Source organism: Thermobia domestica, chromosome 9, assembly GCF_964235325.1.
Source record: "Thermobia domestica chromosome 9, izTheDome1.hap1.1, whole genome shotgun sequence".
Taxonomy (NCBI): Eukaryota; Metazoa; Arthropoda; class Insecta; order Zygentoma; family Lepismatidae; genus Thermobia; species Thermobia domestica.
Window position 1 is genome coordinate 55,307,982 of NC_137462.1, and position 12,376 is coordinate 55,320,357.

The 12,376-nt window shown below is 33.0% G+C and overlaps 1 protein-coding gene across 10 annotated transcripts in view; it reads left to right on the top strand.

Annotated features, from left to right (window-relative positions):
* Positions 1–12,376, top strand: part of LOC145694663 (uncharacterized) — a 278,706-nt gene that overhangs the window by 31,257 nt on the left and 235,073 nt on the right. For 9 of the 10 annotated variants that reach the window (XM_081771132.1, XM_081771131.1, XM_081771129.1 and 6 more), the window contains exon 3: positions 9,418–9,564. In XM_081771132.1, coding sequence (XP_081627258.1) covers positions 9,418–9,564 — 147 coding nt within the window. The remainder of the gene's footprint in view (positions 1–9,417; positions 9,565–12,376) is intronic. The other variant, XM_081771134.1, reaches the window with a different exon arrangement.

Sequence of the window (12,376 nt, forward strand, 5' to 3'; positions counted from 1 at the left end):
CAGTTCCACAGTGCTAGGCTTGCTGCTATCATGCATCGGCACTGCCTGAGACTCGGCATTCCTCAAGTGCCCGTTGTCGCAGAAAAGTGTCAGGACTACCTATCACAGGATGGGACATGGACGCCAAGCTACGCACAGCAACACCAGGATAAAATAAATTCTGGTTAGAAATTGATCATTTCTCATAATAATAATAATAATAATAATAATAATAATAATAATAATAATAATAATAATAATAATAATAATAATCATCATCATCATCATCAATAGACTAAATAAATACATAAATAATTAAATAAAAGTATTTAAGATTCCATCCTGCTATGATATGCAGTGGGTATAAGTAGAACATTTGTATACAACTTCAAGGTTTTAGCTGTAATAGAATGAGAAATCTGGCGAACACGAAAAAAACATTTAAGCACCATTCCCCCATCAGGGTACAATATTCCCCAAACTGTCTTATTTGCAGCCTAGGGCAAAAGGAGAATATTTATACAAGAATTTAAGGTTCTATGTCTAATGGTTTCGGAGATTGGCGATGGGCAAAAAGTCATCCAAGTTCACTACATTCCCCGTAGAATTCGTGTTTCGCAAACTTTCTCTCTCTCTCTCTTTAAACCCTATGCTCCCTTAGAATACTTATTTTTTCAAAATACCATCTTTTCTACAACTTAGGGTTCAAGAGGAACCAGGGTACTACAAGTATAGTTTCGTAGATGTGCTGAACGCTAAAAGAGAACTATTTAAGGTTTCATCCCCTCGTAGATATTTTCTCAGAGAAACGACTTGTACCACAATATAGGGTTGTTAATGAATTATAGATATATAAAATATTAATTAAATCCTTAGAGTCGTTTTCGAAAAAAAAAAAGAGAAAGAAACTAATTTTTTCACCCTACTCTAATTTGAGGGGTATGAAAAAATTCGGAAACTCCCTCCAGAATCCTTTAAATATCTTAAAATTAAAATTTGATGCGAATACGTTCAACAGTCTCTAGGCAAATGAACACGTTTACATAGGGACGAACGGCCAGCCAGCTAAGTGGACGGACAGACATCGATAAATCACTTTTTCGGTTTGTAATAATCATGAAACGTAAATCAGTTGGAATCTCGGATTCGATTTTTTAAGCCGTTAGAATCTCGAATTCGATTTTTTTTTTTCGCTATCACAATACTTCCTTCTCTCCGATAGTCGCTTGAAAGTAAAAATGTAACTTCATTAAGCAAATATAAGTACAAAGTTAGATTAGAAAGTACAACCATAAAAAGAACTTGTTTCCATTTTTTTGCAGACAATCTTTGTGATTTAGCGTGCTTTTCATTCGACAGTTACCTATTCAAGCTACATCATCTTACTATGCCTTCGCTTGTTACAACTAGAGCAATGGAATCTAGAAAATAGTGAAAGCAAGTAATGAATAAATATTTTTTTTAGTAGTCTTTCCTTTTTGAACCATTCAGAAATGTCGATATATATAAAGAAAAAGGAGGTAAGCATAATTTGTAGGATACGCGACATTTTTATTGCACTTCAATATATTTCTTCCATGAGTTTTTTTCATTTTACCGTAACATTTACTCTCTTTAATCCCTCTTATCCTCATAACAAAGCTTTTGCCGCTAACTCGGGATAATTCAAAAGTTGAACCATAAATCGGGGGACAACCTATATATCTCCTGAAATAGTTTGTCGAGCAAGTTCTGAAACAGGTTTGAGCTCTACTGGAAGTGATCTCACCCCTTCAGGGGTGGAAATATATAGAACAGCTGGACCTACAATGTATGTCGTATATATTAAAGTAGGGGGGCGCGGTGGCTCAGTGGTAGAGCGTTCACCTCCGGTGCTTGGGGTCCCTGGTTCGATCCCTGCTCGCGCCGTGTGGACTTTGTGGTGGACAAACCACTGTGCTTGTGGATTTTCTCGGGGTTCTCCCGTTTCCTCCCACTTTCTTCATTCCACCATTTCACTTATTTCTCATTATCACCGTCTCCTTTAGCCTAACCGGCATAACAGTGGGACGTTAAACTTAAAGATTTTATGTCATTTCATATATATTAAAGTGTTCACATAACTAGTAGCTTAAGAATATCATATGCAGTACCCAATTATGTCCTATATCAAGGTATTAAAACCAAAATAAATACCCGAGGTGAGGAGTTCAAGCGACTCCTGGATGAGGCGCATGGAGGATCCATATATGTCCAACTTCCAGTAACTTCGAAAAAGTGTGAGTTACGTGGCCCTCACACCTTAAAACCAAAGGCCTGGCAGCACTATCTTTCCAGAACAACATCCAGCCGGAGCCTTCTTCCCTCTAATTATCCAAATCTTGTCTTGGCGAGAGGGCTTAAACCCTGAAGGGCGACCAATCGGCTCTATGTAGATACAAAGAAAGAGCTTTTCTGTTCGAGTAAATGAATTCAAATTACCACCACGACTAGTTTGCATCTAATTAGTAACCCAGAATCTATGAACGTTTTTGTACCTGAAACGAGAATCTATGAGATCTAGCAAACAACTCCTGCAGACAAACAGTTGACGAATATATAAGGAACGTACCGATCTGACAACGTATATAGGTGAAATCGAGGAAAATATAGAGATTGAAATACATCGAATGTGTCACATCTAGTCGTAATAATGAGTCACATTAGTTGTGATACTATATGACTTACTGTTGACTGGATATTATCGATATGGTTTTCACAGCTTTATAGGTCCTCTAATGTATTATATGTATAGTGAAATAATCAGTGTTTTGATTTTATTACCTTGATATAGGATATCATTGGGTAGTGCATATTATATTCTTAATCTACTATGCGGAGCACTTTGATATATAGGACATATAGATCCAGCTGCTGTATATAGTTCTCCATTTGAAGGGGTGAGGTCATTTCCGGACATAGACTTGAACTTTTTTTTTTTGGGGGGGGGGGGGATGCTCGACAAACCCTTGTCTTCAGATTCAAGGTTCAACTTTGGAATCATACCGGGTAAGACAGCTTCTGCTTAAATATCTTATATTGTTTTTTCTTCTTTTTTCAAAACTACAATACTTTTAATTTTCTTAAGAGAAAGTTATTCTGTTTTCCTAATACTCACTTACTGGTTTTTCTTTCAACTCAGGTAAATTCTTATTTTCTCCATATCCACATTTCGATTGAGCCAAGTTGTTTTACGTAATGTCAACATTTCTCTTCCGCATATTACAATATACCTAGGTATCTCACAAATCATTTGATACACCTTTTTTCTATCTCAATTTTCAAGTCTTTAAATATAATTCCCAGCTTCCTAACACTTTATTTATTTCTATTTTTGGTACCTACAATATGTTCACTTTCAAATCTTTAATAATAATAATAATAATAATAATAATAATAATAATAATAATAATAATAATAATAATAATAATGTTTAAATGTTTAAATGTTTATTAGGGACAAACAGCTACAGCCACAAAGTGCCCCCAAGAAGGATTATACAATTATAGGGCGCTTACATTTAAACAACATAAAATTGAAACATGCCAAAAAAAAAAAAAAAGCAATGGGTATTACAGATAAAAATACAATGAAAAGCATAATGAGAAAACAAATAAGCAGAAATATCATCTTAAGTACATCTCAAACAAGTACACCCAGTCATGAGACTAAAATAACATTGAGATGAGTATACAGTAGGAAAAAAGTATATAACATATTAAAAGGAACATACATATAGTCAAAGTTACAAATGAACATACATGTAAATCATAAAATAATATAAGCTTAATTTTCAAATCAAATGACACCTTATTAAAGTACACTCATTCAAAGACAGAAATAAAAATAAGATAAATTTACCAAAGAATACAAAATAAGCATATGGCATGTGAAACTCATAACCAAGATAATAATAATAATAATAATAATAAAAAGAAGTGTAGTATCCAAAAAAAGAAAGCAAAGATAAAAGAAAAAAGATGATAGGAAAAGAGAAAGAAAGTTAAAAGAGAGAACAAGAAAACCTTTTTTTTTTTTTTTAAATTTCAAATTAAAAAAAAATTCAAATGGCACCTTACAAGTTAAAATTATTTGTCCTTTAGAATTTTAATTAATTGTGAACGAATTTTAATAAAATTACTTTGAAAGATATCTATAGCATGGTAATACTTATTGGCTGTATCTATAGTTTTATAAATTGAACTCTTCAGGGTAGGAACATTCGAAACAAAGGGTACAAAATTTCTAACATTGCGATATGGAATTCTTATGGACCAGAGACCATCAATAGAAAAGACACCTTGAAGAATATTATGAAAAAAACTTAAATCAAAAATACACCGCCTATCAGTTAGAGGTAACAAATAAAGGTCTTTAGATATGCAAGACAAACTCTTATCTTTGAAGTTTTTAAACTTCCATCGTAACCAAGCCAAAAAATTGTTTTGAACAGATTCTATAGCATTTACAAAATACTTAGTTTCACAATTCCAAATAACAGTGCAGTACTTCAGATGGGATCGCACATTGCAAATGTACAAAGTCTTACACGTATTGACATTCAAAAAATTACGGCATAGACATTTTAACATAGCTAAGTTCTTCCTAGCCTTAGAAGTTATTACCTGTAAATGCTTATTGAATAATAACTTGTTATCCAAAATTATTCCTAAATCCTTGACATAGGCTCCAAAATCGATTCTCTGTTTACCGACTGTATAATTATACAAAAGAAGATCAGTTTTCCTTGAGAAAATTATGCCTTTAGTCTTGGTAATATTCAAAGGCAAAAAATTGGTTTCAGACCACTTGACCACTAATTCAATATTATCTTGTAAGGTTACTTGATCTTGAAAGGTTTTAATTTCTTTAAAAATTTTTATGTCATCGGCATACATCAAATATCTACAATTTAACTTCTCAGGTAGATCATTTACATACAACGAAAACAACAACGGACCAAGATTAGAGCCTTGAGGCACACCAGATGTTATATTATGAATAGAAGACATATAGCCATTATACCTTACTTTGAATTTCCTATTATCTAAGTACGAATCTAGCCACTTTATTATTTGATTCGATAATTTATACTTATACAACTTATTTATTAATAAGTGATGAGGTAATTTGTCAAAAGCTTTGGCAAAATCAAAGTAAATAACATCTGTCTGACCACCCGATCGAATAACAGAAAACAAACTATGTACAAAGCATGCCAAATTTGTAGTAACTGATTTACCATTTATAAACCCATGTTGATTTATATCCAACTGATCACGTACAGCATTATACAAGTAGTTGTACATTATTTTTTCAAAAATTTTAGGAATAACATTCATTATAGATATTGGTCTATAGTCGTTAATTTTGTCACCTTTAGTCTTAGGTATTGGCGTTACGGCTACAATTTTCCAGGCTTCAGGATAAATGTTTTCATTTAAACTCCAATTAAACAAAGATGCTAACACTGGTGAGATTACCTCAGCTACACCTTTTATTATAAAAACAGGTATTCCATCTATACCTGACGCAGATTTAGTCTTTAAGAATTTAATAGCATCTCTTACATTTCTAGTTGTAATAGGATGTATTTTCGTTTCACAAAAAGTTCTTGATGATGTTAAATAATTATTTGTATTGCTAATATTTGAAAATGTCTGGTAAACTGATGCGAAGTACTCTGCAAACAAATTTGCCAACGACTCGCAGTCGGTAACCAAAGAATCATTTACTACTATTCCAGTTGCAGTCTTGTTATTACCCTTAGATACATATCTCCAAAATTTCTCAGGATTACTTTTTAATTGATTTTCCATTTTAATATAGTGAATACGTTTGTCATCTTTTAACTGAGTCTTAAAAGCCTTGCGGTAGTTAGCAAATAATAAATAGTCTTCGTGTTTTAATGTATTTTTATACTTTTTATGAGCTAAATTCTTTGCTTTTAATAAAGAAACAGATTTTTTGGAGTACCAACACGGATATTTAGATATTCTTGGCCTAGATTTCGGAATATTTGTTTCCATAGCTAATACAATTGCTTTTTCAAAATCGACAACAGCTTCATTTATATCTGGTTTTAACAAGATATTATACCAATCTATATTGGCCAGTTGTTGATATAATGCATAATAATCACCTCTAACAAATTGAAAACGTTCAGAAAACTTATTTATTTTACAACCTTTAGGTAAAAACACAATGATTTCAATCGGATAATGAAAAATGTCAGGATAGACCATACACTGATTGGTTTTTCTTGACATAGAAGTATCATTTGTGATAACAAGATCAAGAGCAGAAACTGAAGGTTCAACACACAGGTTAGTATTTTCCAAAAAAACAGCTAATTGCTGAAACTTCAATTTGGAATAATAATGTATTCCTGGAAGCTGTTCATTATTTAACCAATCAACTTTGGATATATTGAAATCTCCAAGAATCAGTATATCATTTTCCAAAGGATTTAACCTACTAGAAATATGGTTCAAATAATTTTCAAAATTCACAGGGGAAAAAGTTGGTTGAAAATAAACACACGATATTAAGAGATTCTTTCCAGTATTACATTTTAATTCAATCCACACACATTCACTTATAAGTTCAAGATCAGGCCTGCGATTCACCATAAAGTTTTTCTTTATTGCTATCAAAGATCCACCACCTCTTTGACATGACTCTTCGCTATATAATCTGTCGGCTCTAAAGCATGTATAGGTATCTGGGAAATAATCGTAGTCTCTATGAATATCAGATAACCATGTTTCTGTTACTGCAATTATATCATATTCACAGTCAGAAATTGAAGAGAAAAAATCACTACTTTTAGTTCTAAGTCCACGGACATTTTGATACCAAATTTTAAGGTTTAGGTTCATCATGCTTAGTAGGAGAATTATGATTAGTAACTTCGCCATAATTCCGCAATCTACCATAGAAAGGACCTATGAGAACACCTGTAGGCCACACTTTAGGATCATTAATTCGGGAAAAGTCTAATTCATTCACCTCTATATGAAAGGAAGAGTAAGAATTATGTTTAGTCTTCAATCTGGTACAAACCACTTCTTTCACATTGAGTTCCTTAACAATTCCTTCAACTTCTTCACTAGTAACTAACGGGTTAAGTCTTGTTACAAACAGTGCTTTTCTTCTTGATTTAGATACCAGGTTTGAATTACCTGAGCCACAGCCAACGGTGAGTTTCCTTGGTTCTCTCCGAGAATCTGAAATCGGCAACTTCTTAGCTCTCAGAGCTTGAAATGGTTTATTATTTTTGGATATTACTTGAGACCAGAGTGAAGGTGTGGATTTAGAGGATATTTGCTCATCTTTACCAGTTTCACTATTATCCGTTAAATGTGGGAAATGATTTTGATCATTGATGTTTGGAGTCGGTGTAAAGTCTTGTTCAAAGTCCTGGTTAGAAGTTGAGATCTTACAGGTGTAGACTTGTTCTCCAATTAACAAACTTCTCAACAAAGAGTTTTCTTTCCTCAAACTTACAATTTCATTTTTAAGTTCAAATAGTTCATGTAAAAGTTCACTCTTGATCTTGTTTACACTAAATTCAAGTAATTTTGATATCATTTCAAAGTCCATAGAAGAACCCTTACAACAAGATAACTGGTCATTTTGTCTCTTTTCATTTTCAGAGACACGTGGTTGCCTAGCACTAGTTGAACTACCACAAACAAAAAAATTATCTTTTTGAACACAAGCACTACATTTAAATTCACTTAATTGGATATGTTCCTTTTTACTAATTTGTTCAAAGCAAGCTGAGTGACATTTTCTTTGACAAGTATTACATTTAACAGTTTTCTGCTTTCCATATATACATTGATTACATTGTGGACAATCATCTGCTAGAGGTGCCATTTAATATAAACATAATAACACACACAAAAAAAAAAAGGAAAAAAGAAAAAAATAAATACAATGAACGCGCACACAGACGTACAAAGACTCCAAACGGCCAAAAAGGAATCTATTCAATTAAAAATATTATCAGTTTCTCGACCTGCCAGAGGATCTAAAATCACTGAAGACCTCACGACCCAACCTATTATTGTGAAGCTTAGGAACAGAGAAGATGGAAAGGTCCCTGCTTAGCCACCATAGAGCCCTGCTGCGAGATACTAATGCACCTCGACTTACTGCTCACGATGTTTCCAGCCCCACCTCGTGGAGGAAGGGACAGTTGTTCATTGATGATAATTGGCCAGAAGAAAGGAAAGACCTTAAAAGAAATGAGCAACCACGGGGCCAAAGGCCGAGAAGCGATCAATAATAATAATAATAATAATATCAATAATAGTGCCCTTCACTTGCTCTACTTTTATCCGTCAACTTCTTGGTTTTACATAATTCTTCTCAGTTATCATTGCTTTGTTATCTTCAGCATTTACTTTCATACAGTAATCTTCACAACTTTTCTCAAATTTTCGAACATACTGTTAATTGTTGCACTATAAGGGACATATTATTTGGATAATAAATACACTTAATTATTCCAGATTCTGCCATGCACTACAGTTCTCAAGTAAGCTCTTCGTCTTGACATAAGAGTTACTGGTTTAATTATCTTCCGTCAGTAATAAGTGTTTCTCTCATGTTTTTGTTTTAACGGTAACTTCTTTCACATTTTTCTTAAAGTACAATCTCTTCTACATTCCTCAAGTAGTCTTCTCATCTTGACGTAACAAATATCATTAATTCTGTCCCATTTTTCTTTTCACCGTAGCTTCCGTCACGTCTCTTAAAATATAATGTCTTCTACAATCTTTAGCTATCCTCTTTATCTTGACGTAACAGTTATCTGTTTTTAAAACCTTCCGTCAGTAATAATGTCTTCTTGTTTTTTTCTTTTAACGATACCTCATCATTTTTCTGAAAACATATTTCTTATTAGATAATGTTAGATTATTCTCTTTTCTGTAGCTATTCGTAATATTTCCCTACCGGTTTTCCGTTCAATCCAGATAGTTTCCATTATTATTTTATGTACCTAAATTTCGAAAGTTTCTGGCCGCTTTTTCATATCCACTTTATTATTATTATTATTATTATTATTATTATTATTATTATTATTATTATTATTATTATTATTATTATTATTATTAGTACTATTTTCTTCGGATAATACATCGCTGGGTGGGAACCTTATGAAGAATTCGTTGTAATAATTTATTCAGCGACCAACAGAAGTGCGCTTTTCGTGTTCTTGTATTTCTTGTGTAAATTCTACCCTTACTTTCATCTCGCGTTTATATTTCAGATTGTCGCTAATATTACACATAAGTATCTGTAATTTGCCATCTATTCGACTTCCTTTTTTTCTCCAAGTTTCTGTATTTTTATCTGGTTTTGTGTATATTTGTATGTGTGTGAATTAACTGGCGTTTTATACTGTAGGCTTGTTCGTTGCAGGTGTATCAAAATGATCCGTGGTCGAAATATATATGTAAGTTATGTTTGGACCAGTTAAATCAAGTGGATGCTTTTCAACAAAGATGTCAGATTGCTCAGGGAAAAATAATCAACGACGCTAGAGGTTCCCAGGTAAATTTATTTTTGCATGCTTTTATAGTGTAATTTCTTTTGGCAACATACTATTTGTAAATAGAGTATAAACTGCATTGAAAGTATGATAAATGAAGTTTTAATCCAACCAAGTGAGGGTAATATTTTTTGTAGGAGGAGCAATCAAACGCAGATCATTTAGTCATGACCTTGAAGCCAGATATACCATTTTGTTTTTGCTTCGGCCGAAAAAAACGGCTATAGAATTGAAACTCGATAGAAATAGTTACGTTGTGATAAGATTGAATATAAAAATAGGAAAAAGAAAGTTCCAAAGTGACATAAGATAAATTTCCGTTACATTAAAGTAGAGATTCTAAGCTCCCAGCAGCGTCAGTATTTGCAATAATTTTAAATGTAGTTTGCATATTTCTTTTTCTGAGTTCCACAAGAAATGTGGGAAATCATGAGACGTAAACACTAATTCGTAATATTCAGTTACTCTTTAGACATCTACAAAGCTACATACAACTGCAATGGAACTTATACAATAGTATGCCAAAAGAGATGTTAAAGCTAGGATAGAAATGTATCAGAGATTCTAAGAGCAGCACGTCATTATTTTGTAATCAGAATACTTGTAGGTAATTCACTATAAACTCGTTAGGTTAATATATTCGTAAGTCATAGAACGATATAGGAAAGACAAAAATAATTCGTTAATTAAATTCGTAATGACACACAATCATAGTCATACGTCTTACAAATCAAATCAGAAAAATAAACACACTGCTGAACAAGACTACACTTATTTAATATAAAAAACACATTTACATGTGACGTTTCGATCTTCTAGCCAAGATCCTCATCAGACGTACACTCATCAGGGAGTGGGGTTGAAGTTCCTTCATATTCCTGAATTTATCGATACAAAAATCAATCAATGACTTGTCCACTTTAGGATCGTATTTCTTGTTACGTAAAGGCTCTAACTGTTGTAACTAACGGTAGCCGTTTTACTTTGAAATTGGTTAATGAAAGCGATAACAAAGTCTTGGTAATCCACACATTGATGTTCCAAATCGTACCAACTTAGCGCGGAACTATCTAACAGGTGCGCTATAATGTTTAGATATTACTCTTCAGGGATATCCTGTAATCTGGCTTGAGCTTCAAACTTTTGAAGAAATCATTTGGCGGTAATTCTGCCGTTATATCCATCATATCTAACAAAGAAACGTAGGTCTGCGACGTTAAATGATACCCTGCGTTATTTGAGCTTCTTACGTTGAGATGTCGGTACTCTTTGGGCTCTTGATTCATACTTTGATTCTTCGACACTGCCGCTGGTTGAGCTGGTTGGTGATGAAAACAACCTTCTTGTAGAATGAATTCTACTATGGACGGGTTCTGTGTGTCTAAAACTTAATATTCTTCCTTCTCTCATTTCTTTTGAGTAACTGCTCGGTTCCATCTTTACTCTGGTAACGTGATACGGATCTGAGGTGAGCTCTTCTTGATGTCCTGTTGGATTTCGTTTATGTCGTTACGAAAGTTTCGGTTCTCGAATTTTCCTTCAATTTGTAGTTTTTCCACTTCTTTCTTTATTGCAGCTACATCATTATTAATTTGTTCTTGGTAGATGTTGAGACATCCTAAAGTGAGTTTATTTTGTTCCTTGCAGTCGTCTCGCAAATCACGATGGGCCTGGATTAAACTCTGTTTCACATTTTCAACTTCTACCCATAGCTGATCGGTATTTTTATGACAAATCTTGTAAACTTCATTTATTACTTTGTTGTAATCGTCCATTTCCTACTTTTGTTCGTTCAAAACAGACCTCATTTGTTCAATACTGATTGCTTGCGTCTTCATTTCTAGTGAAATTCCATCCATTTGGTTCCCGATGGCTGTTATTTGTTGCTGAATGGTATTGGTCTCCTGTTCTATCTTAGCTTCCATCTTGTTTTCAATGGCTGCTCTCTGTTCCATCTTTTCAATGGCTGCTGTCTGTTTTTCATGTTATTTTCAATGGTTGTTGTCTGCTGCTGTATGATATTCGTCTGTTGTTCTATATTAGTTTCCATCTTTTTTCAATACATGCTGTCTGTTACTCCATTTTAACTTCCAGTTGGTTCACTGTTGGTCCATTCTTGCCAACAGTCTTTGGATTTGTTCGGCTAACGATTCGATACTGCTTTGAAATAATTGCTCCATTTTTCCTTGCCGGGTTGTTACATACATACAGATTAAATTCACAATACAATAATAAGAGTCCAATCACGTGAACACTTAATCTAGTACGTAAGATAGCAAATTTTTCTGAATTATCGCTTCCAATATGCCAACTTACAGTTCCGAGTAAGATATGGAATGCATAATTGTCGTAAAAGATATTTGTTGAAGACATCAACAAATACACAAATAGCAATGAAAAATACATTAGAGAGTTCGTTTTAGTTTTCAAAAAATGTAAAATATATATATATACAGTTAAAATAATTTATATATATATATATATATATATACACATACATCTATGAGTAACACCTCGTTTTTGTTCAAATGCGGCAAATATTCTGCTTTCAAAGCACACTAGAATTATTTTAACTGTATATGGAAAGAAAATAATTGGCTTGCATTTCTATATTAACTAAAATGAATAATGTTTTATTTTAATACTGTACGTTCTGTATTTAAAAAGAAAGAAATTTCTAAAACAAAAATGCTGTTGCTTTTGTTTTCACTAGCTTGAAAATAAAAGGTTTTATGAAGAACTGAGAAATACAATACGTTTCGGTCGATTATTCTTGGATTTTTTTTTAAAGGACAAAAACGTACTGATGACGCC